The sequence below is a fragment of the Capricornis sumatraensis genome, chromosome 5, assembly GCF_032405125.1.
Source record: "Capricornis sumatraensis isolate serow.1 chromosome 5, serow.2, whole genome shotgun sequence".
NCBI lineage: Eukaryota > Metazoa > Chordata > Mammalia > Artiodactyla > Bovidae > Capricornis > Capricornis sumatraensis.
The window spans coordinates 44,931,139-44,956,928 of NC_091073.1; the positions used below are offsets into that span (position 1 = coordinate 44,931,139).

The 25,790-nt window shown below is 37.6% G+C and overlaps 1 protein-coding gene across 1 annotated transcript in view; it reads left to right on the top strand.

Annotated features, from left to right (window-relative positions):
- The window catches only part of SEMA3C (semaphorin 3C), a 206,530-nt gene that overhangs the window by 98,063 nt on the left and 82,677 nt on the right, over positions 1 to 25,790 (top strand). The window contains exons 3-4 of the mRNA XM_068972571.1: positions 16,765 to 16,925; positions 19,576 to 19,638. Of these exons, the coding sequence (XP_068828672.1) occupies positions 16,765 to 16,925; positions 19,576 to 19,638 (224 nt within the window). The remainder of the gene's footprint in view (positions 1 to 16,764; positions 16,926 to 19,575; positions 19,639 to 25,790) is intronic.

Here is a 25,790-nt window from a genome sequence, read left to right on the forward strand (position 1 = left end):
ATGCAGTAACTCGGCTAAACAATGAGTCATGTTGAATTAAATAGTGTTTAGATAAAATAGCTGTCTCTTTAGGAAAACATCTCAGTATTCTTTGTTCATAAAGTCTGGTTCTTTAAATTTGAGATTTTGTGGTATACAGTTTATTATATCTTTTTTCCTGTGTGCAAAGGAAAATGGGTTTAAAGATGCATCAAGTGAAAATAGAGTTCAAGAATTTTGATAAGTTGGAGGAAGTGGGTGGTTAATTTCCAGATTGTCTGCTGAAATTTGTGGGTGGTCTTCCATCATACTCTAAGAATCTAGAGATTGAAAAATTTTGGCAATATGTAGCTGTTTTCCAGTTAGTGATAACTGGTATTTCTTTCCTTGTCTAGTTCAGCGTTTTGTTATATGCAGTGCAACCAGAGTCCATTATGAGAATGCATTTAAATTACAAATGTCTGTAGAGAAAGTTTGTGCTGCTTGGTTCTTGATTAAGGAGTAATTACAGTTCTTTAAACTGACAGAATGTTGAATTGATCCATCAGTATTATCAGTCTCTTATTTCTAATTCAACATATCATGAAGAAGAATGTTAATAAGTTGAATTTTTTCCAAGACTTCTGTCCATGCATATTTATTTCTATGCAGGCATCTTACACTTTAGTTGTACAAAAGGTTTTATTCTACTTTATTTACTTAATATTGCATTATAAAATAATCTCACTCCGGACAATTCTTTACTAGTAGAATGATCTTTGTATAGCTTGTAAGTTATCATGTAATGAGCTTTCTTAGATTTTCTTCATTGGTTTCTCAAGCAACTCTGAAAAAATTCAATCACTTTAGTTTGACATAGGAGGAATTTGTATCTTTAAATGTTACTTGCGTGACATTCAAGAATTTTGCAATTTTTCTTCCTGCTTGTTTCCTTGCTTGTGCCCACCCAAATCCTCTATTTTATCAACTCTATAAAATTCTAAATATATTTGAATTTCCCACCTCAGTGTTTCAACATAAGCTTTTTCTTCTCCCTGGAAAATACTCGTCTCTTTATTAACATTTTTATCCTTCAGATCACTGCTTATGTGACTCTCACAGAAGCTTTTTCTGATCCCTGATGTAAAGCAACTGCCCTTGCCTTAAACATTTATCCTGTCTTTTACCATACTGTGTGGCTTCCGTGCTGGCTCAGTGGTAAAGAATCTGCCTGCAAGGCAGGAGCTGCAGGAGACATGGGTTCCATCACTGGGGTGGGAAGATCGCTTGGAGGAGGGCATGGCAACCCACTCCAGTATTCTTGCCTGGAGAATCCTATGGACAGAGAAGCCTGGCAGGCTGCAGTCCATAGGGTCACACAGCGTTGGAAATGACCGAGCAGTTTAGCATGCACACACGTGCATTTAGTACTGTGGTTATTAATTTAATAGAGTAGCTCAACTAATATTTCTTGAATGAAGAAATAAAGTCAGGCATGTCCTTCTATTTAAGATTTGCTTGTTATTTCCAGAAAGCTCTAATATTCCGTCCTCAATGCTCCCTTAACTTTATGCGTCATCTTGTACTAGAGTTATTTGTGTACCTCCATCATTGAACTATCTGTTTTGAGGGGAAAGACCAAGAATTTTCATCTTTTACTGACCCCTTTCTCATATACTGTCTCTTGAATGATTGAATAAATATGTACCTCAAAAATGTTTGAATTTTGTGAACAACCTGTTATGTGTGAGTGTGTATATATATATTTTTAAATGTAAGCTTTATATCATCTTTTTAATGTAGGCTTAACCCTGGTGGCTCAGAGGTTAAAGCATCTGCCTGCAATGCTGGAGACCTGGGTTCGATCCCTAGGTCAGGAAGATCCCCTGGAGAAGGAAATGGCTAATCACTCCAGTATTCTTGCCTGGAGAATTCCATGGACGGAGGAGCCTGGTGGGCTACCGTCCATGGGGTCGCAAAGAGTTGGACATGACTGAGCAACTTCACTTTCTTTCACTTTCACTTTGTATCATAGGGAACTGTAGCATGAAGGGTCAAAGAACTTTACGGGGTGAGACAGGAAAAGAGACTTCATTAACACATAGGATCGCCTGCTGTTCTTGCTCTAATCAAGTATGCTAACTAGAAATTCTCACTGAAGGGCTTCAAGGTATCCAAAGAATGTTTTATTGAGAGTGATTAAATGTTGTGGTAGACAAGTATTAAATGTCGATCAAGTATTAAGTGCTACTGTAAAAATCTTTCCATATGATGCTTTGCATAGGCAGTGGTTCACTTGGGGATTAGAGCTGAGGAACACAGGGTCTGTTGTATTCTCTCTGCCCTGGAATTTTGCTGGCTTGATTTATAGTGTGAGTGCTTCACCCCTCCCCACTGCAAACATCTGAATCTGAGCTGTTGTCTCCCTACCTACTGTTCTCACCTTGGACCCACCGTTTTGTTTTGTTTTAATAACTTTCCCCAAAGAAGCTTTTCCAAAAGTGTCAAGAGCTCTAGAAAGAAGGTGTCAGATGAAGTGTTTCCTCCTCCACAAGTTTACCTCCCTTGTTTACATCTTAAGTGGGCACTCTAAAGCCTTCCTGATAGCTGGAATGTCGATGATAAAGACATTTCAGCTCATCAGTGCTGTCCTCCACAGCTTGGAAGTAGATTTGGTTCTACTTTCCAGACGAGTTTAAAGACTCTCAAGACATCTTAGCCATCCCCAAATTGTATATTTTCCTTATTCTGAGATAGACTCCAGCCACCACTTGCCGTACATTGGGCCAAAGATTGGCATCTAACATGTTTGAAGTCAGCGTCCATGTCTCCCAAGTAACCTTAGAAGAAGGGAAGTCAGAATTTATAAGTCTCTGGCTGACTGAATCACACAACACAAATGGAATATGCTTTAGGTGGGGGTGGGGGAAGCCTCGGGTTTTGGTTTAGCTTATTTTTCTAGAAAGGACGCAGTATTACTGTGTATAAATATGTTTCTAAGATAGATATTTAGAGAGGCTCTTTCTTTTTATCAGATTTATAGTAATGAGAAGGATTACATTGGCTTTATAGATATTTTGCAATAGTAGATAATACTTGTAACCACATAAAAAGGAATTAGTTTCATGGACATTTTTATTGCTACAGGGAACATTGGAGATCATTCTGGTTAATAAATAATCTCATTCTTCCTTCTATTTTGTGGATGTATAACTTAAGGCAGGGGAAGTAGAAAGATGGGTAATTGGGTGAAGGGGGGCAAACCAAGCCCTGTATCAACAAATGGTGAAGCTAGAAATTCAGCTCCATTTGGTTCATTTCAAAATTGCACCTTTTTTCCTACCCCCTACTTTACATTTTCATAGTAATAAATTATTATCATGAAAACATTAATTTAAAAAATTCGTTCATGCTCCTAATTTTTAATTTAGCAAGATTCAGTTCAGTTCAGTCGCTCAGTAGTATCCGACTTTGCAACCCTATGAATTGCAGCACACCAGGCCTCCCTGTCCATCACCAACTTCACCCAAACTCATGTCCATCGAGTCGGTGATACCATCCAGCCATCTCATCCTCTGTCGTCCCCTTCTCCTCCTGCCCCCAATCCCTCCCAGCATCAGAGTCTTTTCCAATAAGTCAACTCTTCGCATGAGGTGGCCAAAGTATTGGAGTTTCGGCTTTAGCATCAATCCTTCCAAAGAACACCTAGGACTGATCTCCTTTAGAATGGACTGGTTGGATCTCCTTGCAGTCCAAGGGACTCTCAAGAGCCTTCTCCAACACCACAGTTCAAAAGCATCAATTCTTTGGCGCTCAGCTTTCTTCACAGTCCAACTCTCACATCCATACATGACCACTGGAAAAACCACAGCCTTGACTAGACGGACCTTAGTTGGCAAAATAATGACTCTGCTTTTGAATATGCTATCTAGGTTGGTCATAACTTTCCTTCCAAGGAGTAAGCATCTTTTAATTTCGTGGCTGCAATCACCATCTGCAGTGATTCTGGAGCCCAAAAAGATAAAGTCTGACACTATTTCCACTGTTTCTCCATCTATTTCCCATGAAGTGATGGGACCAGATGCCATGATCTTCGTTTTCTGAATGTTGAGCTTTAAGCCAACTTTTTCACTCTCCTCTTTCACTTTCATCAAGAGGCTCTTTAGTTCCTCTTCACTTTCTGCCATAAGGGTGGTGTCATCTGCATATCTGAGGTTATTGATATTTCTCCCGGCAATCTTGATTCCAGCTTGTACTTCTTCCAGCCCAGTGTTTCTCATGATATATCCTGCATATAAGTTAAATAAGCAGGGTGGCAATATACAGCCTTGATGTACTCCTTTTCCTGTTTGAAACCAGTCTGTTGTTCCATGTCCAGTTCTAACTGTTGCTTCCTGACCTACAGATAGGTTTCTCAAGAGGCAGGTCAGGTGGTCCGGTATTCCCATCTCTTTCAGAATTTTCCACAGTTTATTGTGATCCACACAGTCAAAGGCTTTGGCATAGTCAATAAAGCAGAAATAGATGTTTTTCTGGAACTCTCTTGCTTTTTCGATGATCCAGCAGATGTTGGCAATTTGATCTCTGGTTCCTCTGCCTTTTCTAAAACCAGCTTGAACATCTGGAAGTTCACGGTTTATGTATTGCTGAAGCCTGGCTTGGAGAATTTTGAGCATTACTTTACTAGCGTGTGTGATTAAAAGATCATAAAACTCAACATAACAGTAAAATAGGGTAGAATGTGAATAAATGAAGAATTCTATCTCTTAGAAGCAGTTTCATCTGCAAAACTATACAGAAGACAGAGTGGGTCTTAGCAAGTCTTACAGTGTAGTCCCCCAACCCCTAATCCATGACATCTAAACTATTTCAAATGATCTTCCTGGCAGCCTTTAAGAAAAGAGAAAATTCTAAGGGAAATAAAGCAAATTTCAGCAAATCTGAGACCTGACATCATCTAGAGGATCAGGAAAGCCTTTATGCTGCTGCTAAGTCATTTCAGTTGTGTCTGACTCTGTGTGACTCCATAGACATAAGCCCACTAGGCTCCCCCGTCCCTGGGATTCTCCAGGCAAGAACACTGGAGTGGGTTGCCATTTCCTTCTCCAATGCATGAAAGTGAGAAGTGAAAGTGAAGTCGGTCAGTCGTGTCTGACTCTTCACGATCCCATGGACTGTAGCCCACCAGGCTCCTCCATCCATGGGATTTTCCAGGCAAGAGTGCTGGAGTGGGGTGCCATTGCCTTCTCCGAAGCCTTTATGAAACAGTCCAATTTAAATTGCATTGAAATTACTGCTTGAGTTATGAGTAGGAGCTAGTAAAAGGCAGGAAAAATCCTGTTACCAGGAGGAATAGTATATATTAATACAAAGGCCCTGAGGCAGAAAGGTGGAAGGTAAGTTTGAAGATGTGAAAAGGTCAGGAGAACGAGAACACACAAAAAAGTGAACAAATAGTGATGATTGAGATTTTCTAGTGAGATAGTCTTGAACCAGATTACATCAGGCCTCAAAAACCATGTTAAAAATTATTGATTTTGTTCTAAAAGTAATAGAAACCCATTCAAGACAGGAAGAGAGAACATAAAATTAAAATGATCATTTAAACATGAATCTCTTGAGAGTCTAAAGAGGGCACTATTGATAATTATACTGATAAACACCCCAAACTACGCTGTTTGGGGCAAGTTAAGATGAGAATCATCCTTATATTGATTAATTTTCCTTCGGATGCAATGCCTGGGAGATACATTCTGTGTTTACTTTTACCCTTCCTTGGCCAGAGTCACAGAATAGAACTCTATTACTTATTCTTTCTTTCATCCATTTGGCAGTTTGGCTTCCACTTAGCCAATCATGCCCATCCATCAAAAACATAGAAAAGTGGAACCTTTTTACCTCTTACAGGAATCTATGTCTGACTGCTGTTCTTCTCAGACTTGCTATGATGATTCAGTGAGAATAGCATCACTGAGAATTTGACTATTCTCAAATTGTTTGGAGAATGTGCTCCTCCCCTCATCCCATGTAGCCCCCTCACTCATCAAACTGGCAAATAAAGAAAATTTGAGAGACTAAGACATTTGTTATTCTATATTTGACACTGGACATGTTGCAGGAAAGATCCAATTCTGACTCCATGATGGATCTCTTTCTTTGACTTTAACCTTTCTTTTCAGTTGCTTTTGTTATTATGTTAATATTGTTCAGTAGCTAAGTCATGTCCCACTCTTTGCAACCCCATGGACTGCAGCATACCAGACTCCTTTGTCCTACACTCTCTCAGAATTTGCTCAGATTAATGTCCACTGAGTTGGTCATGATATCTAACCATCTCATCCTCTGCCACCCTTTTCTCTTGCCTTCAATCTTTCCTAGCATCAGGGTCGTCTTCAGCGAGTCGACTCTTCCAATAAGGTGACCAAAGTATTGGAGCTTAGGCATCAGTCCTTCCAATGAATATTCAGGATTGATTTCCTTTAGCATTGAATGGTTTGACCTCCTTGCTGTCCAAGGGATTCTGAAGAGTCTTCTCCAGCACCACAACTCGAAGGCATCACTTCTTCGGTACTCCACTTTCTTTATGGTCCAACTCTGAAATCGGTACATAACTACCAGAAAAATCATAGCTTTGACTATACGGACCTTTAGTAGTAAAGTGGTCTTTGCTTTTATAATACGCTAAGTTTGCCATATCTTGTCTTCCAAGGAGCAAGTGTCTTCTAATTTCGTGACTGCAGTCACTGTCTGCAGTGATTTTGGAGCCCAGGAAAGTAAAATTTGTCACTGTTTCCACTTTTTCCCATCTATTTACCATGAAGTGTTGAGACCAGATGCCATGATTTTAGTTTTATGAATATTGAGATTTAAGCTGACTTTTCATTCTCCTCATTCATTCTCCTCAAGAGGCTTTTTAGTTCCTCGTCACTTTCTGCCATTAGAGTGGTATCATCTGCATATCTGGGGCTTCCCTGTTGGCTCAGGTGGTAAAGAATCTGCATGCAATGCAGGAGACCTGGGTTCGATCCCTGGGTTGCAAAGATCCCCTGGAGAAGGAATGACTACCCACTCCAGTATTCTGGCCTGGAGAATCCATGGACAGAGGATCCTGGCAGGCTGCAGTCCATGGAGTCACAAAGAGTTGGACATGACTGAGCAACTTTCACTTCATTTCATCTATATATCTGAAGCTGTTGATATTTCTCCCAGCAATCTTGATTCCAGCTTGTGATTCATTCCAGCTTATATTCCATTTCTCATTATATACTCTGCATAGAAGTTAAATCGGAGAAGGCAATGGCAACCCGCTCCAGTACTCTTGCCTGGAAAATCCCACGGACAGAGGAGCCTGGTAGGTTGCGGTCCATGGGGTTGCTAAGAGTTGGACATGACTGAGCGACTTCACTTTCACTTTTCACTTTCCTGCACTGGAGAAGGAAATGGCAACCCATTCCAGTACTTTTGCCAGGAGAATCCCGGGGTCGGTGGAGCCTGGTGGGCTGCCGCCTATGGGATCGCACAGAGTCGAACAAGACTGAAGCGACTTAGCAGCAGCAGCATAATATACAGCCTTGACCTACTCCTTACCCAGTATTCAACCAGTCCATTGTTTATGTCTGGTTCTAACTATTGCTTCTTGACCTGCATACACGTTTCTTACGAGGCAGGTAAAGTGGTCTGGCATTACCATCTCATTAAGGATTTTCCACAGTTTGTTGTGATCCATAAAGTCAAATGCTTTAGCATAGTCAATGAAGCAGAAGTAGATGTTTTTCTGGAATTCCCTTGCTTTTTCAATGATCCAACAGATGTTGACAATTTGATTTCTGGTTCCTCTGCCTTTTCTAAATCCAGCTTGTACATCTGGAAATTCTCAGTTCACATCCTGTTGAATCCTAGCTTAAAGGATTTTGGTTATTACCTTGCTGACATGTGAAATGAATGCAGTTATGCAGTAGTTTGAACATTCTTTGGCATTTCCTTTCTTTGGGATTGGAATGAAAACTGATCTTTTCCAGTCTTGTGGCCACTGCTGAGTTTTCCAAATTTGCTGGCATATTGAGTGCAGCACTTTTACAGCATAATCTTTTAGAATTTGTAAGTAGCTCAGCTATAATTCCATCACCTTCACTAGCTTTGTTTGTAGTTATGCTTCCTGTGGCCCACTTGATTTGACACTCCAGGATGTCTGGCTCTAGGTGAATGATCATACCATTGTGGTTATCTGGGTCATTAAGTCTTTTTTGTACAGTTCTGTGTATTCTTGCCACCTCTTCTTAATATCTTCTGCTTCTGTTAGCTCCTTGTCATTTCTGTTCTTTATTATGCCCATCTTTTCATGAAATGTTCCTTTGGTATCTCCAATATTCTTGAAGAGATCTGTAGTCTTTCCCATTCTATTGTTTTCCTCTATTTCTTTGCATTGTTCACTTAAGAATTCTTTCTTATCTCTGCCTACTATTCTCTGGAACTGTGCATTCAGTTGAATGTATCTTTTCCCTGTGAGATGATTATTTTGTGACATTAGTCTGCCATCTTATTGTTCAGCCAACTTTCTAAATAAAGTCATATCCCTTTCCTCAATACTTCATCTCTCATTTAATTGGCCTGGCATGTTGCAAGCAGACCAAACTTGGACTAGGTAACACACAGACTCATGTGCAGGTCAAGAGCAAGATAAAAACCCAATAAATAAGTGTTTAAGTTGTCAGACTCCTTTGAAAAACAAAAGGGTGTCTGACTGACTTCACAGATGAAGGAACCCACCATGCTTTGATTCCTGGCTCTGGCCTCTTCTATCAGTATTCATTACTGTTTGGCCTTGGTTAGATTGTTCAAATTAACTGAAGTTTAGTTTCCTTAAATATGGAGAGGAATAGTATTAAAGCCTAACACAAAGGTTTCAAATGGGAATAAGCTTCTTAAGTACCCAGAATAGTTAATTTCTCCTACCGGTAATCCCACAAATGATAGCTATTTGGGACTATTATTTTTGAACAAATGAACTTTTACTTCATTCCTTCTGGTCTCTCTTTGCCTTAGAAATTAGGAACTATAGTGTCAGCCTGCTGAAGTTTCAGTGCTCTTATCTTTATCTGCCTGTTTGTCCTAAAGGGGTAGGTGAAGTTCAATTTCTATCCTAGTTTCAAGATAGTAAGCCTCCAGGAGAGAATGGGTCACTTAAGAGCACTCTACTTAAAATTCTTCTGAGATAAGACAATTAGGAGAGGAAATTGTTTTCTGAGTAGCAATGTCCTGAAAGTAAAAGATATGCTAAGGATTTTCTTTAAAATCTGTTGGTGTGCATTCTGCAGATAGGTGAGGTGAGGTTTGTGGTAAGGAAACTGTCATGGTGGACTTAACCAAACAAAATTAACAGAGAAGAGTGAAAAAGCTGGCTTAAAACTCAACATTAAAAAAAAAAAAAAAAAACCAGATCGTGGCATCCAGTCCCATCACTTCAAGGTAAACAGAAGGGGAAAAAGTGGAAGAGGTGACAAAATTTATTTCCTTGTTTTCCAAAATCACTGTGGACAGTGACTGCAGCCATGAAATTAAAAGATGCTTGCTCTTTAGGAGGAAGGAAGGAAAGCTGTGACAAACTTAGTATATTAAAAAGCAGAGACATCGCTTTGCCAAAAAAAGTTCCGTATTGTCAAACCTATGGTTTCTCCAGTAGTCATGTGCAGATATGAGAGGTGGACTGTAAGGACAGCTGAGTGGGCTGAAGAATTTATGCTTTCAAATTGTGGTGCTAAAGATGACTCTTGAGAATCCCTTGGACTGCAAGGAGATCAAGCCAGTCAGTGCTAACTTTCCTTTATTCAATCCTGAATATTCATTGGAAGGACTAATGCTGAAGCTGAAGCTGAAGCTCCAATACTTTGGCCGCCTGATGGAAAGAGCTGACTCATTGGAAAAGACCCTGATGCTGGGAAAGAGCGAATGTCAAAGAAGACTTGGGCGACAGAGGATAAGATGGTTGGAGAACATGACCGAGTCAATGGACATTAATTTGAGTAAACTCAGGGAGATAGTGAAGGACAGGGGAGCCTGGCATACTGCAATCTGTGGAGTTGCAAAGAGTCATACCCCATTTAGTGACTGAAAAACAACAAGAACAAGGCAAGATTTATAATTGTCATAGAGGCTTGATATTTTCATATTAGTGTCCTCTTTTGTGAACAGATATGTAGTGTACCATGATAGTTCAGTTCAGTTCAGTCGCTCAGTCGTATCCGACTCTTTGTGACCTCATGGACTGCAGCATGCCAGGCCTCCCTGTCCATCACCAACTCCCGGAGTTTACCCAAATTCATGTCCATCGAGTCGGTGATGCCATCCAGCCATCTCATCCTCTGTCGTCTGCTTCTCCTCCTCCCCCCAATCCCTCCCAGCATCAGAGTCTTTTTCAATGAGGCAGTTCTTCACATAAGGTGGCCAAAGTATTGGAGTTTCAGCTTCAGTATCAATCCTTCCAATGAACACCCAGGACTGATCTCCTTTAGGATGGACTTGTTGGATCTCCTTGCAGTCCAAGGGACTCTCAAGAGTCTTCTCCAACACCACAGTTCAAAAGCATCAATTCTTCAGCACTCAGCTTTCTTCACAGTCCAATTCTCACATCCATACATGACCATTGGGAAAACCATAGCCTTGACTAGACGGATGTTTGTTGGCAAAGTAATGTCTCTGCTTTTTAATATGCTGTCTAGGTTGATCATAACTTTCCTTCCAAGGAGTGAGCATGTGCTGTGATAAGGGCTCAATAAATATGCATTGAATATATAAATTAATAACACATCATGAACTATTAAATATAATTTTAAATGACTGTTGCATATGCTTTTCATAAAGAGACTCCTAAGAGTTGATTTTTCAATCAAGCAATGTTTTGTTTGTTTTGAAATTTATAATAGCCTGAAAGATGAGATAGTATTCTGAGGGAATAAGTTCCTCTACTTAGTAGTTTAACAGATATATATTATTGATAGAAGAGAATCCTAGACTTTCCCATCTTTCCTCCACCAAGATCACATTCCACATCACAGGAATAAGTTCTTAGTCACCTTGGAATTGGTAAGATCGCTAACAGAGTACAGAGTGAAAGTCACTCTGTCATGTCCGACTCTTTGTGACCCCATGTACTGTATAGTCCATGGAATTCTCCAGGTCAGAATACTGGAGTGAGTAGCCTTTCCCTTCTCCAGAGGATCTTCCCAACCCAGGGACCGAACCCAGGTCTCCGGCATTGCATGCGGATTCCTTACCAGCTGAGCCACAAGGGAAGCCCAGAATACAAAGGGTAATTCTTAATATGGTTAGGGAAAGAGTGTTGTTAACAGAGAGAATACATTCTGTAAATTAAACTATGTTTTAATTGCTATAGTAAGATGTTGACGATATTCAAGTGGTTCTAGAAATTTATATTGCTAGAGTTTATATTTTGGGGAAACTTCTTGTTCTCCCAGCCTTGGTTAAATTCTTAAGGCTCACAGTAGTTTCCATATCAAAACAGGAATTCCAGGTAAGCATATAATGCTACAAATTTTCCCTCCCTGGCATGGAAGACATTACAATAATTTTCTACCCTTGAACTCTACAGTAATGTGGATTTCAAACTAGAAACGTGCAGGTTTTGTTGTGGCTGTTTGTTTGTTTTAATACTGTTTCCCAGGAGATCTTCCCAGGGACTTAGAGACCTATACTGCCCTTTGTGGTGCCACTGCATTTTCTAATAGCACTTATTCTCAAAGTTCCTTCTCAATCAGTTGAACATGTCCTGAGAAACAGTTCAACTGGATATACTTCCAATGCTGTAAAAAGGGTGACATAATTATTAAGATATAAAGAGACAGATGCAGGACAGTGCTATTCCTTGACTTGTTTAGATGAGAGACTAGTAATTGTGATTTCCTTCTCTCACTGTTGCCAAATCATTGTATCAGTTATTTTCTGTAACTGTGGTCAAATTATTGAATCATTCATTGACTTAAGTTGGGTCTGTGTTAAGTCAAAATGATGAATTCTTTGTTCTTTTTATAGATAAAAGTTCTGGATGCTTTGAACTCCTCTCTTTATTCTTTAAGGGAGGAAAAAAAATGTTTGTTTATATTTTTTTTAGTTTTTCCCAGGCACCAAAGTTCAATTTTGGCTAAGTAACAGCAATTTAAATAGAGTTTAAAAAAAATAACCTCAGCTTTTAGGCTTCTAACAGAGGCACCTCTAAAGTAAATCTTCCTTGTTTAACAGCTGTCAACTGTCAATGAGCTACAGGTAATTAAATTTGAAGATAGCTTTATGGCCCACAAAAAGAGATAAAATCCTTGGACCAGAAAGGTCTTAAGTTAATGCAGTTATTGCTCCCTCTGGTATTTGAATTTAATGCAAGAAATTGATTGTTTTCTAATGAAATAGGTAAAGAGAACTGCCATTGTTTGTTACTTGCAAATAAAATTTGGTTGAGGCTGTTTTCCCAGCTCAGTTTTATAAACACTCTTGGTTTTATTTCAATATAGATTAGGAAAATAAGGCAAAAAGAAAGAAAAAAATGAAGAATATTTTGAGAAAAAAAAAATACCCAAACTCAACAAACCATGGTAGGAAGAGTGAGAAGGTGTTAGGGGCTATGAACACTGGAAACTCAAGGTGCCTTAAAAAATTCAAGGATTTTTTTTTTTTCTTTAATCATATGTAACAGAAGTAGTCCTTAGACTTCCCTGGGCCAGTGGTTGAGACTCAGAGCCTCCACGGCATGGGGGGCAGTTTCCATCCCTGGTTGGGGAATAAAATCCTGCATACCATGCAGTATGGCCAAAAAATGAGTGAAGTAGTCCTGTAATAGAGCAGTTCTAGGGCTAGTTAGGGCATTAAATGATTTCTTAGAGAACTTGAGTTTTTTGTTTTTGTTTTTTTTAATTTCTGCATTCTCAGAAAACAGTCTTTTTGGTGGCAGCAACTGCTGAAATATTGTGCTTACATGCCAATATCCAGAGGCAGAAAAAGAAGGCACCTCTCTTTTGTGTCAGTTTTAAGACCCAAGACCCTCTTCCAGTAACTTTGCAGAAGACTTTCTCTATGTCTGTTGGGTCAGAACTAGTCATGTGGCCACATTTTAGACACTAGCTTTCTAGGGGATCCAGTGTAGTTGGCACAGACCAGTTCTGCCAACAGGAAAGAAAAAGAAGCTGTCTGTTAGACAGAGGGTCACTGATCTTTCCTGCAGAAACGAGCACACGGATCCTCTACCGTGTGCTAGTGCAGCTTTGAACTATGTATTGACATGACCAGTATGTAGATGAGAACATCAAAACCCGGGAGAAAAGCGGTAATTTGTTTTTTGATTTTTTTAAAAAAACAGATTAGTAAGTGATGCAACTGGGATTTCACCTCAGAACTGTTTGACTCCAGCTCTGTACTTTTTCCACAATATCACGTTGCTTCAATACTTCAAGACACACTTTGAATTTTGATTACAGAGCTACTCTTTTTGGATCTAACAGTCAATGTGTCTCTGTTCTTTGCTTTTCACTTATATTTACTCTTCTTTAGAGCTTCTACCCAGAACTTCTTCAGACCTGTGTACTCTCAGAATTGCATATCATCCATGAGAGGAACTGGAGGTCTCTCCCTGAAGATTTCATATTCCTGATGGGAAACTAGTTATCTAAATTTTACATGCTTGTGGAATATATCTGCTTTTGTTTGAATTGAATCTATCAACACTTAATCTCTTTACTAAAGAAATTTCCATCTCAAATCCCTCAAAAGTAGTAAATGCCATGTTCAATTCATCCTGTTCTTAGTTTACAACTTTGGAAGATGATTGCCTCTTCCTTATACCTAAGGGCCAGCTTCATAAAAAATCATTCCAAATCCTTTCAAGTATCCCTCACATCTATTTCTGGCATGTCAGATCTTTATTAACATCATAGCTGGAACAGCATCTCCTAGTTTTCCAGTCTCACATGCCCTCAAATTATCCTGCACACTCAAATTATTATTCTTAAAGATAGTTTATTATTTTACAGTCCTGCTCAAATAAGTTGAGTAGATTCTACATGGGAAAAGCAGAAATCTTATATATATATATATATATTAATAAATATAAATCAGACAGTGTGGTCCCTCCATATTTGCTCCCTTGTAACAAATTGTCCTTCTTACTTGTCTGGCTGAAGCTTGCTGTCTTGTCCCAAGTCATAATAATACATAACCCATGTAACCCACGTCACCATAAGACAGATACTCTTTTAAGCACTTGATGCATATTAACTATTTAAACCTCACAATACCCCTGTGATGTAGGAACTATTATTGTCTTGACTTAACCGGTGAAAACACTGGAGTCTAGAGGGGTAAAGGCACTTGCCAAGTATATCGATAAATGAAATGGCAGGGCCAACATTCAGACTCTGGTGGTTAGATCCCAGATGCGATCCGCTCAGTTGCATTTTACTTAGTCCATGTGTTTTGCTGGAGAGTTTCTTATTCGTGAGGTGTTTGTTGAAAATCTATCCTGCTGCTGCTGCTAAGTCGCTTCAGTCGTGTCCAACTCTGTTCGACCCCATAGACGGCAGCCCACCAGGCTCCCCTGTCCCTGGGATTCTCCAGGCAAGAACACTGGAGTGGGTTGCCATTTCCTTCTCCAATGCATGAAAGTGAAAAGTGAAAGTGCAGTCGTTCAGTCATGTAGGACTCTCAGAGACCCCATTGACTGTAGCCCACCACCCTCCTCCGTCCATGGGATTCTCCAGGCAAGAGTGCTGGAGTGGGGTGTCATTGCCTTCTCCGATCCTGCACCCAACTGGAACCCTACAAATGATGTTTTAAGAGGGAAATTGCGAAATCATGAATCTGCTCCATAGGGTGAAAAGCAAGCTTTATTAAACACTCTGGATTTTAGGCAAATTTAAGCAGAATGTGTCTTCTCCACCCTTTGAGTGACATTTGTTGTATTTTATATTCTCCCATGTTCTGAAGTCTTGGATTTTTTTTTTTTTTTTTGCTATTTCAACAATAACCTCTCATCTAGCAAGGACTGACTTTTTTTCCTGAATGACATCTCTCCACTCTTTTTCACTCTGCTCATGAAAGAAGGTGTTTCAGTTTCCAGGCCTGTTACACCAGGACTGCCAGCTGCATCGCTTGGCTGTCTGTGATATCTAGTGAGGCTCAGTAACTAGGTTAGCATGCTACGCCCTCATGTCTGTTATTTCCAAAGATCTGTCATCTGAGTCTCTTATTTAAATGGTCTTTCTATATCTTTTGTTCTTGTCTTCTCTCATGATTTATTTCTTAAGATTCTTCTGAAATACTTTACTAAGTTGTTAATGGTTCTTTCCACATTAAAAAAATCTTGCGCTTTACTGTCACTGAGTGGACAGAATGTCAGAGACTATGATTTAAGAGAATGTGTTAGTAATTTTAGGAATCTAGCTTTTTAAATTAAAAAAGAAAGAAAAAGAAAAAAATAGGAAAATTTGCATCTTTTTTCTAATTATGCTTTCCTATAACTAGTAATTCAAATTATTCAGACCAACAGTAAAGATTATTATAATTGAATAGCTTGTTATTCATTTCAGATGTATATTTACAGTATCAATTCTATTGATTTTCATATAGACTCTCAGTAGAGCATACCATTATTGTTGTTTTTTCCCAATGAAGAAATTAAGGCACAGTGAGGTGCAGTAAATTGCTCAATGTCACAGGAAGTTTGGTGCCACAGTCTGGCTTCATAATCACTATTCTGTTCCCACAGTATTTTTAGATCATTGGCTAGATATAAAACCACTTGAAAGATATTATGACAGGCATTCTGAACTGGTGTGCCCAGAAAACAGGTTAACTTTGTTGTTCTCTGTCTTCACACTTGAGCCTGAATGTTCACAGAATAAAGTTCATGGCTGCCGATAAGAATTCACAGAATGTTTAATTTTGTTTTAGGTCAAATCACAGCCCTATGAGAATTTCTCGAAATGTATTTGCTGTTCAATGACTAAAATTTAGAAATAGTTCAACATGGAAAGAGTAATGCCTGAAAACAGACGGTTTTGTAGAGTTTATCACTTTCTTAAGATCATAATCAAAAGAACAAACAACTTTTGAACCATTTGAGTGGAAAAGTCTTTAATTGTGCAAAGGAGCATTTTGACTGGCAAGAAAATTGAACCTACTACAATGATTATTGATTTTTTTAATTGTCATGCACATTCATTGTATTGAAAATTTAGCTATACAGACACATATTTAATGTACAAGAATTTAAATGAACATATGTCACTGACCATTGAGATACTGAAAATCTAAAAATTCAGAACATTTGAAAATTCATGTTTTACTTTCGATACATATGTATATGATAAATATTTAAAGTTGGAAATAACAGTCCTAAAAAGATGAACATATTGAATCCAACAATAAAACATTAAGAGAAGCTAGGAGGACATTTACGCTGTCATTGCTTTTGTTTTTGTTCAGTCTACTCAATTGTTTTCGGTTGATTTATCTTAACTAGTTTTGAGCTGATGAGAAACTAAAAAACTGAGTTGAGATCTTATGAAATGTGTATAATTTTATAATCAAGTAATACTACTATTTAACATTGCATTTATTGATATATGTTTTAATTCACCATAAAGGCAATAAATTAAAAAATCCAATAAGACAACTGTTTTAAAATTAATTTGTTGTAAGAGGAAAATATATCTTGATTTTTTTTGGTAAATAGTTCAGTAATTTAATTTTCATTAAAATAATAAGATCAAGATTCTCAATTTTCACTTGTGGTATTTACCATTTCAGAGCTTCGAGAAACCAAGACATCTGAATACTTCAGCCTATCCCAGCACCCTTTAGACTACAGGATATTATTAATGGATGAAGATCAGGACCGGATGTACGTGGGCAGCAAAGATCACATTCTTTCCTTGAATATTAACAACATAAGTCAAGAACCTTTGAGTGTAAGTTTATCATTTTCATGAGGGCAGTGCTGAATTCCTAGATGCCTTGTTCTTTAAAACTTTCAAACATGACAAAAAATTATGAATTTCATTAGAATAGGCCACATGTCAATAAATAGTTGAAAGTACTTATTTCAAGGACTGAAAATATAATAAATTCAATTCTCCATGTCTACTTTCATAGGTTTAACCATCTAAAACTTGAAACTAAGTGAGAAAATCCTTCCTATGTATACATACATCAAATGAGAAGCATGGAGTATAGCATGAAAAATGGTTAGTTTAAAGGATAACCTACCTTGTCATCTGTATGTAGTCCAAGACAGCCTTGAAAGGAACACAGTTATTAAATTCACTGTTCTGTGAACAAGTGTGGCCTGTACAGCAGGGATTAGAACTGCATGGGTCCAATTACATGCAGATTTTTGAGGGTTATAAATACTATATATTACATGGTTGATTGAATCTTTAGATGTGGAATTGGAATATAAGGTCAGTGTCCCTAACCAGCAAGTTGTTCAAGGGTTAACTATTTCATTGTACTAGGTTGGTGCAAATGTAATTGTGGTTTCAGACTATGAATTTTAAATCATTAAAACTAGGTTCCAACACATCTTTATTAATCAAATAGGAACCATTACAATCAACACATTTTTGCCAACAAGAAGTAAATTTGTTTATTTTTGTAGCATAAAAACCTCTGCTTCAGGATTTAACAAACTCTTTCAAAACATTTTCTGCCTCCTGCTGGTTGTGGAAGCATTTTCCATACTTGTCTAGCTGCTTGAAGAAGTTGTAGTCAGTTGACGAGAAATCAGGTAAATACGGCAGATGAAGCAAAACTTTGTAGCCCAATTCATTCAACTTTTGAAGCATTGGTTGTGTGACGTGGTCAAGCATTGTTGTGGAGAAGAATTGGGCCTTTTCTTTGACCAATGTTGACTGCAGGAGTCACGGTTTTCAGTGCATCTCATCGATTTGCTGAGCATATTTCTCACATGTATTGGTTTTGCCAGGATTCAGAAAGCTGTGGTGGATCAGACCAGCAGCAGACTACCAAACAGTGACCATGACCTTCATGACCTTTTTTTTTTTTTTTGATGCAAGTTTGGCTTTGGGAAGTGGTTTGGAGCTGCTTCTCAGTCCAACTACTGAGCTAGTCATCACCAGTTGTCATATAAAACCCACTTTTCATCACATGTTGCAATCTAATCAAGAAATGATTTGTTGTTGTTGCACAGAAAAGAGAAGACAACGCTTCAAGACAACAATTTTTTTGATTTGCGGTGAGTTCATGAGGCACCCTCAAGCTTTTTCACCTTTCCAGTTTGCTTCAAATGCCAGACAACCTTAAAATGAGTGGCATTGAGTTCTTCAGCAACTTCTTATGTAGTTGTAAGAAGATCACCTTCAATGATTGATCTCAATTGGTCGCTGTCAATTTGCAGTGATGACTCTCTATTGGTAGTTGTCAACTTGTGATGGCCAGGCACCATGCTCCTCATCTTCAAGGCTCTTGTCTCCTTTGCAGAAATTCCTGAACCACCACTGCACTGTATGTCCATTAGTAGTTTCTGGGTCAAATGCATTATTGATGTTGCAAGTTGTTTCTGCTGCTTTACAACTGATTTTGAAATTTAGTAAGAAAATCACTCAAATTTGCTTTTTGTCTAATATTATTTCCATAGTCTGTTGCTGCTGCTAAGTCACTTCAGTCATGTCCGACTTTGTGCAACCCCATAGGCAGCAGCCCACCAGGCTCCTCTGTCCCTGGGATTCTCCAGGCAAGACTACTGGAGTAGGTTGCCATTTCCTTCTCCATTCCATAGTCTAAAATACATATAAAATAAAAAGTAAGTAATAAGTCATACCAAAAAAACCCCATAAAACAAAAATGTGCATTAAAATGAACAGTATATCCACATTTATTTATGAATATATTCTGATGTTAAACAGCAAATTTCAACAGTGCAAAACCACAATTACTTCTGCACCAACCCAAATATTTCACAGCAAGGAAATAAAATGAGGTTCATTGGAGTAAAGAAATAAAAGTAGATTAATTATAAATTTGTTACAAGGAGACTTTTGAATTTATTATTTTAACATGACAATTAAAAAAACATCATCCTCACCAGCCCTAATCCAAGGCTACAACAACTTAGAATGCTGTCACAGAATGTCAGACAGAGTCTTTATTCGAGTCATTTTAGCTGTTGAAGTACATAGTTTCAGGTAAATCTATCAGCCTAGCTCTGTAGTTTACTGGAAAAAATGAGATAGCAATATGAACATAAATTCACTGTGATATGACCAGTTGTGCAAAGTGTACTGTAAATCAGAAGGAGGGAAATACACATTATACTGTGCATCTTAATAATTTCCTTATTTGAAAAATTGTACTACTAGTAAATGGGCACTTATCATAGAAAGACTTGTTAAAGGAAAAATTCATGGAAGAAACAAAAACATAATTGCTAAAATAAAGTAATAAAACCTTATTAACTTGAATTCATAAGTGAAAGAATAATTTTGAAATATAAATATAGAAATAACTTTAAAATATCTGTTAGCATAAAGTAAATGAAGAACATTGGGCTGTCATATGTACAAATGAGATTATGCAACCTTTGTTTTCCTTTCTGAGCAGGTTTTCTGGCCAGCATCTGCAATCAAAGTCGAAGAGTGCAAAATGGCTGGCAAAGATCCCACAGTGAGTGCTTAAAAAAAATCCAAAACTTATGGTCTTTGAATTCATGTACTTTAAGTGAAGCCAAAAGTAAGACAAAGGGTGTTGGTGTTCTGAATCCTCTGCAGGACATATGGCAAAAAATGTAAATGCAAAGTGATTGGAACTCTTAAACACTGTAACTTAAAAATTCCTGACTGGGTGAAAATTTCCTGCTTTGCTTTTATTATTGCACCCTGACACTTTTCATGATGGATTTTAGTAATAACCCCTGTTCAAAGTGGATCCAACCTGCAGAATTCTCAGCATGCTGCTAAAATAATGATAATTCAAGTGTCTGGAGTAGCTCCCAGATACAATGTGGGCTTTTCCAAAGAAAGATTCTCGGCAAAGGGTTATGGTTAGCCAGCACATTCCAGAGGTATAAATCACCAGTAATGACTGGTATCTTTGTTGATTAAAAATAACCACAGAAACAAAATCAAGACGGATATAAGCATAAGTAAGTGTTCAGTGTGCGACACTTTTACAAAATGTATTCCTTTAGGTGAGATTTCATATACAAGTCAAGAAATAAGTCTATATTTATTTCTACAAATAGCTTGCTGAAATGGACACATTAAATTATTCTTGAATGTTATTTTTAAAATGGAGCAACTCTTTAAGTGCACAAGTCATTTAATGATTTTCGTTGTTTTTGTTTATTTTTGCCATGCTTGCAGCATGTAAGATCTGTTTGCTACATTTAACATTTATAATGAAGCTTATATTCATTTCACCTCTTGTCTCAGACTTTTCTTTGTGGAAGAAGAAGTGTGGAACTTAAATTTTATATTTATTGATTCAGTTTAGGTATCAATACAAGGTTCTGAAAAAGCCTGCCGTAAGGCAGGGCCACAGAAGATCTTCAGGTATCACCAGATGATGTTTTGGCAAGAGTGCTTATCAGGAGTGACTCAGCTTAAAATTCACCTTTAAGAGAAAATTCAAAATGGACAGGAACTCACTGGAGCATATTTGCTACCCACAGGATTTGTGGACCAAAATCAGAAAGGAAAAAATCCAGAAAAATGTGAAAGAAACATTCAAAAGAGTATATTGTAATTGCCTTCTTGGAAACCAATAGTAGAATGAAGCTTAATGTTGTAAAAAAAAAAACAGTTTTTTTTGGTTCCCTGAAGCTATTATTCCAATAATTTTACATGAAGTAAACTATTTTCTTTTAATTCTCTAATGTAGAGATTTTTCCCATGGATGCATAGATGAACATGTCTCACCTTTAGTCGCAATAATATCCTGGGCTATAGTTAACTGTATTTAATTGTTCTTTGTTTAATTTTTTTTTCCACTCATACAAACTGCCACAGGCAGAATATATAGAATTTAGATTCCTTTGCACATTCTCTTTCCAAAAAATGTTGTTGATTTTCTTAAGGATATTAGCCAGGTCATTTGATTCCTTTCTCCCTTTGGCAAGGAAGAAATGCTCTGCTATTTGCTTTATTATAATTAAAGGTCTTTATTTTATTTTATTTTTTTAATTAATTTTTTTAAATTTAATTTTAAAATCTTTAATTCTTACATGTGTTCCCAAACATGAACCCCCCTCCCACCTCCCTCCCCATAGATGAAGCCATTAATACATACTTATGTCTTTACATACTTTTATCATGGTGTGATGTCATCCATGAATATCTTTATATTTTGCCAAACAGCCAGTTAATATATATAGCAGAGATAACTGTAGAGAGTTGTAGTAGAGCCAACATTGTTGGGTCCTAGGAAATAAACATCAAACTAAATTTCAAATGTATGTTCTGTTTTTTGCAAGAGAGGAGAATGTTGACAAATTCATCTCACTTAATACATGTGAGGTTCTTATAAACAATTTTCTAAGTCAAGATACTAGTGGTAGAATGATAGTTAAATAGAAGTTCTGTAGAACAAACAACGTGTTTTAATTATACTTCTCATGAAACCAAATATTTAAGAATCTTTTGGATCTCTTGAAATAAATATCATTTAATTACTTAATATTTCATTTTTTTAAAATGCAGGAACTGATAATTTTAATTTGTACAAATCAGTTAGATCTTATGAAGAAACCAGCGGTGATTAAAGTGGAATTCCTAACTTTAAGAGTCTCTACAATATACTAGAGATTATGTGACATATACACAGTAATTATCAACTAATATTAGCCAATACCTGATAGACCGGGCTGGGTGCTATTCTGAGTGTTTTACTTTAATCCTTGTGACAGTGCTACAAGATGGACCTTGTCATCATCCTCATTTTTAAGATAGATAAACTGAATCACTGAGAGAGTGAGGAATTCACCCAAAGCTGCACTGCTAACCCGTGAGAGGCCTCTGTGTGGCTCAAGCACGTATGACTCTAGATCTTTTGCTCTTAGTTGATGAAACGCCCCCTCTCCAGGGAGATTATGATAAATGCTAAGGATACACACAAAAGACAAAGAAAAATTCATCGCAGGTGGGGTATTTCTGAAAAATGTGATAGATTTGGTGGCAGCTATGTTAGGTCTTATGTTAACTTTTCCCCTGTTTATTTCAGTGATACTGAGATTCAAACAAGTTGTACCCTTTTCCTCTTTCAGCCGTTGGTACAGGCTTTAGGTGACTCCCTTCTTGTTTGATTTGTTTTTGTTCAATCATTTAGTCATGTCCAATGCTTTGTGACCCCATGGACTGCATCACGCCAGGCTTCCCTGTCCTTCACCATCTCCAGAACTTGCTCAAACTCATGTCCTTTGAGTCGGTGATGCCATCCAACCATCTCATCCTCTGTCATCCCCTTCTCCTTCCTTCAGTCTTTCCCAGCATCAGGGTTTTTTCTAACAAGTCAGCTCTTCACATCAGGTGGCCTTGGAACTTGAGCTTCAGTATCGTCCTACCTTCAGGATTGACTTCCTTTAGGATTGACTGTTTTGATCTCCTTGCAGTGCAGGGGTCCCTCAAGTGTCTTATTCAGCACCAAAGTTCAAAAGCATCAATTCTACAGCTCTTAGCCTTCTTTATAGTCCAACTCTCACATCCAAACATGACTACTGCAAAAACCATGGCTTTGACTATATGTACCTTAGTCAGCTTTTTAATATGCTGTCTAGGTTTGTCATAGCTTTTCTTCCAAGGAACAATTACCTTCCCATCTTTTTAGCCTTGGAATCATCTGCACACCCTTTCAAATGACAGTTCAGTTGTCACTTCTCTGGAGAATCTTCTATTGCCACTGAGAACTAGGCTAGCTGCCCTTCCCTGTGTGTGCACTTGAAACCCTCTAGAACTTATTTCACTGCCTTTTTAGTGGTTGGAAATGCCAGGTAGTAAGTGTCATTATCTCTAGTGCCCAGATCTGTATCTAGGCACTTCATAAAATTTAAACAAGATCTGGAAAAAACAGAAAGGGAAGCAGTAAGCATGGGAATCTATTCCAAGTCTTTGTCTCATGTTGGGAGTAGGACATACTGGATAATGAGTTATTAATGCCTTTAGCTTACTAAATTTATAAATTCATTATGTATAATTTTAAAGATATATGGTGGTTAAATTAATGTTTTACTTTAAAATATTATATTAGTTGTCTACTAATAAAAGCATAATCTAGTAACAGACTTCCTACTTCTATAGCAATCAAAAAGCATACCAACATCCTTTACTTCTTCATATTTTTTATGTATGAAATTTTAATTAAAATTATAAAAATAATGCTCATTCATTAGAAAAGAATTCAATTTAATTTGAAATTTGACCCAAGGTAATACCACAATAATACTATATAATGAACTAATGTTTATAAATAAAATATCATGGTAGCAATATAGCTTATTTTCTACATCAGCTAAAGAGAGTATAACTTACCTCCCAATTTCCCTTTCTGCCCCTATTTATTTACATTCCTACATGCTCCATTTATTTCTAAATGTTGATATTTTATTAATACTATAAATAATTGAGTCCTAAACAATAGCACATGCTGTCAAACATATCCAATGAGATAGGATATAATGAATGTGCTAAGTAAATACTGTAAGAGATCATTTAAAAAATTAAGCAGGGTTGCATATATTTAGACCTATATACATTACATATGCACAATGTCAAACTTGATTTATTAATTGTAAAATATCAATTTCCATGTTTCTGTGACCAGAAGACCCTAAACTACTTGAAAATGTATTTTCTTTAGCAATAAATATATCAAAATACCTTGATACATTCCCCAGACCAAGAGGAAAAACTGTAGTATGGACCATAAAGAGTCATATTTTTAAAGCCCTATTAATCTGAGCTCCAAGACATATTTTCTAAAAACATCTATTTTGAAATTATACAACTAATACCTGTTCAACACAAAAATCTTTGAAGGCCCAGAAGACCTCATAGAGAGCAACAAAAAACAGTGTCATTACCTCTCCGTGCCTCATTTTTCTTATCTGTATAATGGATGCATACATAAAACCTACCTTATTGAGTTACTAAGGGGATTAGTGAATTAACATTTGCAGAGAGCTTAGAACAGTACATAGCACATAGTTAGCACACACTGTTAAATAAATAACATAAATTATACTACCCAAAGTTAGTAACTTAAAAATTTGAGATATAGTCTTCCAGCATTTTAGTATAGGTCGTGTGTGTGTGTGTGTGTGTGTGTGTGTGTATATACATTAAATGGTATTATATTCTCCATAATGTTAGAAGCTTCATTTTTCTTTTAGCTTTATACCTTGAAATAGTTTTGAAAGAGAATTAAGCAATAAAAAGAAAGCATCCACAGTATTGAATTTTCCTAATGTCTCATGTCACTAACCTTTTATGGATGTCTGTTGTGGTCAGGACCTGTACTAACTTTATGCAGGACAGTTTCTGTCCACTACACAGGATTTGTACTGACAGTTGGAACTAAAAATATATATGAAAACATCTGATACCTAATGTTGGGTATATTTATTATGTGCCACACACTGTTCCAAGTGCTTTAGTGGGATACTGCTTTCAACAAATACTATCCTCACCATTTACAGGGAAGATTGAAGCACAGAGGCAAGTACATATCTCAAGCTCAAACAGCTGGTAAAAGATAAAATCAGAGTTTGCACCTAAGTCATCTGGCTCTGAGAATTCACACTCTGCTGCCCATCATCCTGCAGCATGGTGATAGTCCAGTTCTAATTGCCCCTCTAGTTTCATCACATAGAAATCCTCTCTACCCTCAAGGCACTATCCCTGCATTGTCACGCCTTCAGTTTTTTTTGTTCATGCTGTTTTCTGTTGGAATGTCCCTTTCTTCTGCTTTTGCCTGTGAAAATCTGTAGCTTATTCTGCAAATTACAGCTCAGATGACATTCACTCTCAAACCTTTATACCCAGTTCAGTATTACTCATTTTCTCTTCTTTCCTTGTATAGCACATTTTGAAAAAATAACCTTATTATAACATCTGCTACAGCCTGATGTATATGCTCTCCTTGCCCTGAAAATGGGAATTGAATCTGTTTATTTCAGTGTTGCTAGCACCATATACTGGAGAAGGTGGTGGCACCCCACTCCAGCACTCTTGCCTGGAAAACCCCATGGACAGAGGAGCCTGGTAGGCTGCAGTCCATGGGGTCGTGAAGAGTTGGACCCAACTGAGCAACTTCACTTTCACTTTTCACTTTCATGCCTTGGAGAAGGAAATGGCAACCCACTCCAGTGTTCTTGCCTGGAGAATTCCAGGGACGAGGAAGCCTGGTGGGCTGCCGTCTATGGGGTCGCACAGAGTCGGACACGACTGAAGTGACTTAGCAGCAGCACCATATACAATGCTTGTACAGAATGAGTTCAGTAAACAAATATTTTCTGGATGGAACTGACACGACTGCAGTGGTCTAGTTCAGAAATAATGTGTATAGAAACTAAATACAACGGAAACGGAAAAGACCTAGAATATGATTTTCAATAATTAAAATGACTGATTTATTTTTCCTTTTATGTTTTTCCCTTTGAAGAGGGTTTGGAAGAGCACAGTAAAACATCATCAGATAGTATACAAATTTGCCTTCATGGTTGAAGTCTAGTCACTCAGTCGTGTCTGGACCCCATACACTGTAGCCCACCAGGCTCCTCTGTCCATGGAATTCTCCAAGCAAGGATAATGGAGTGGGTAGCCATT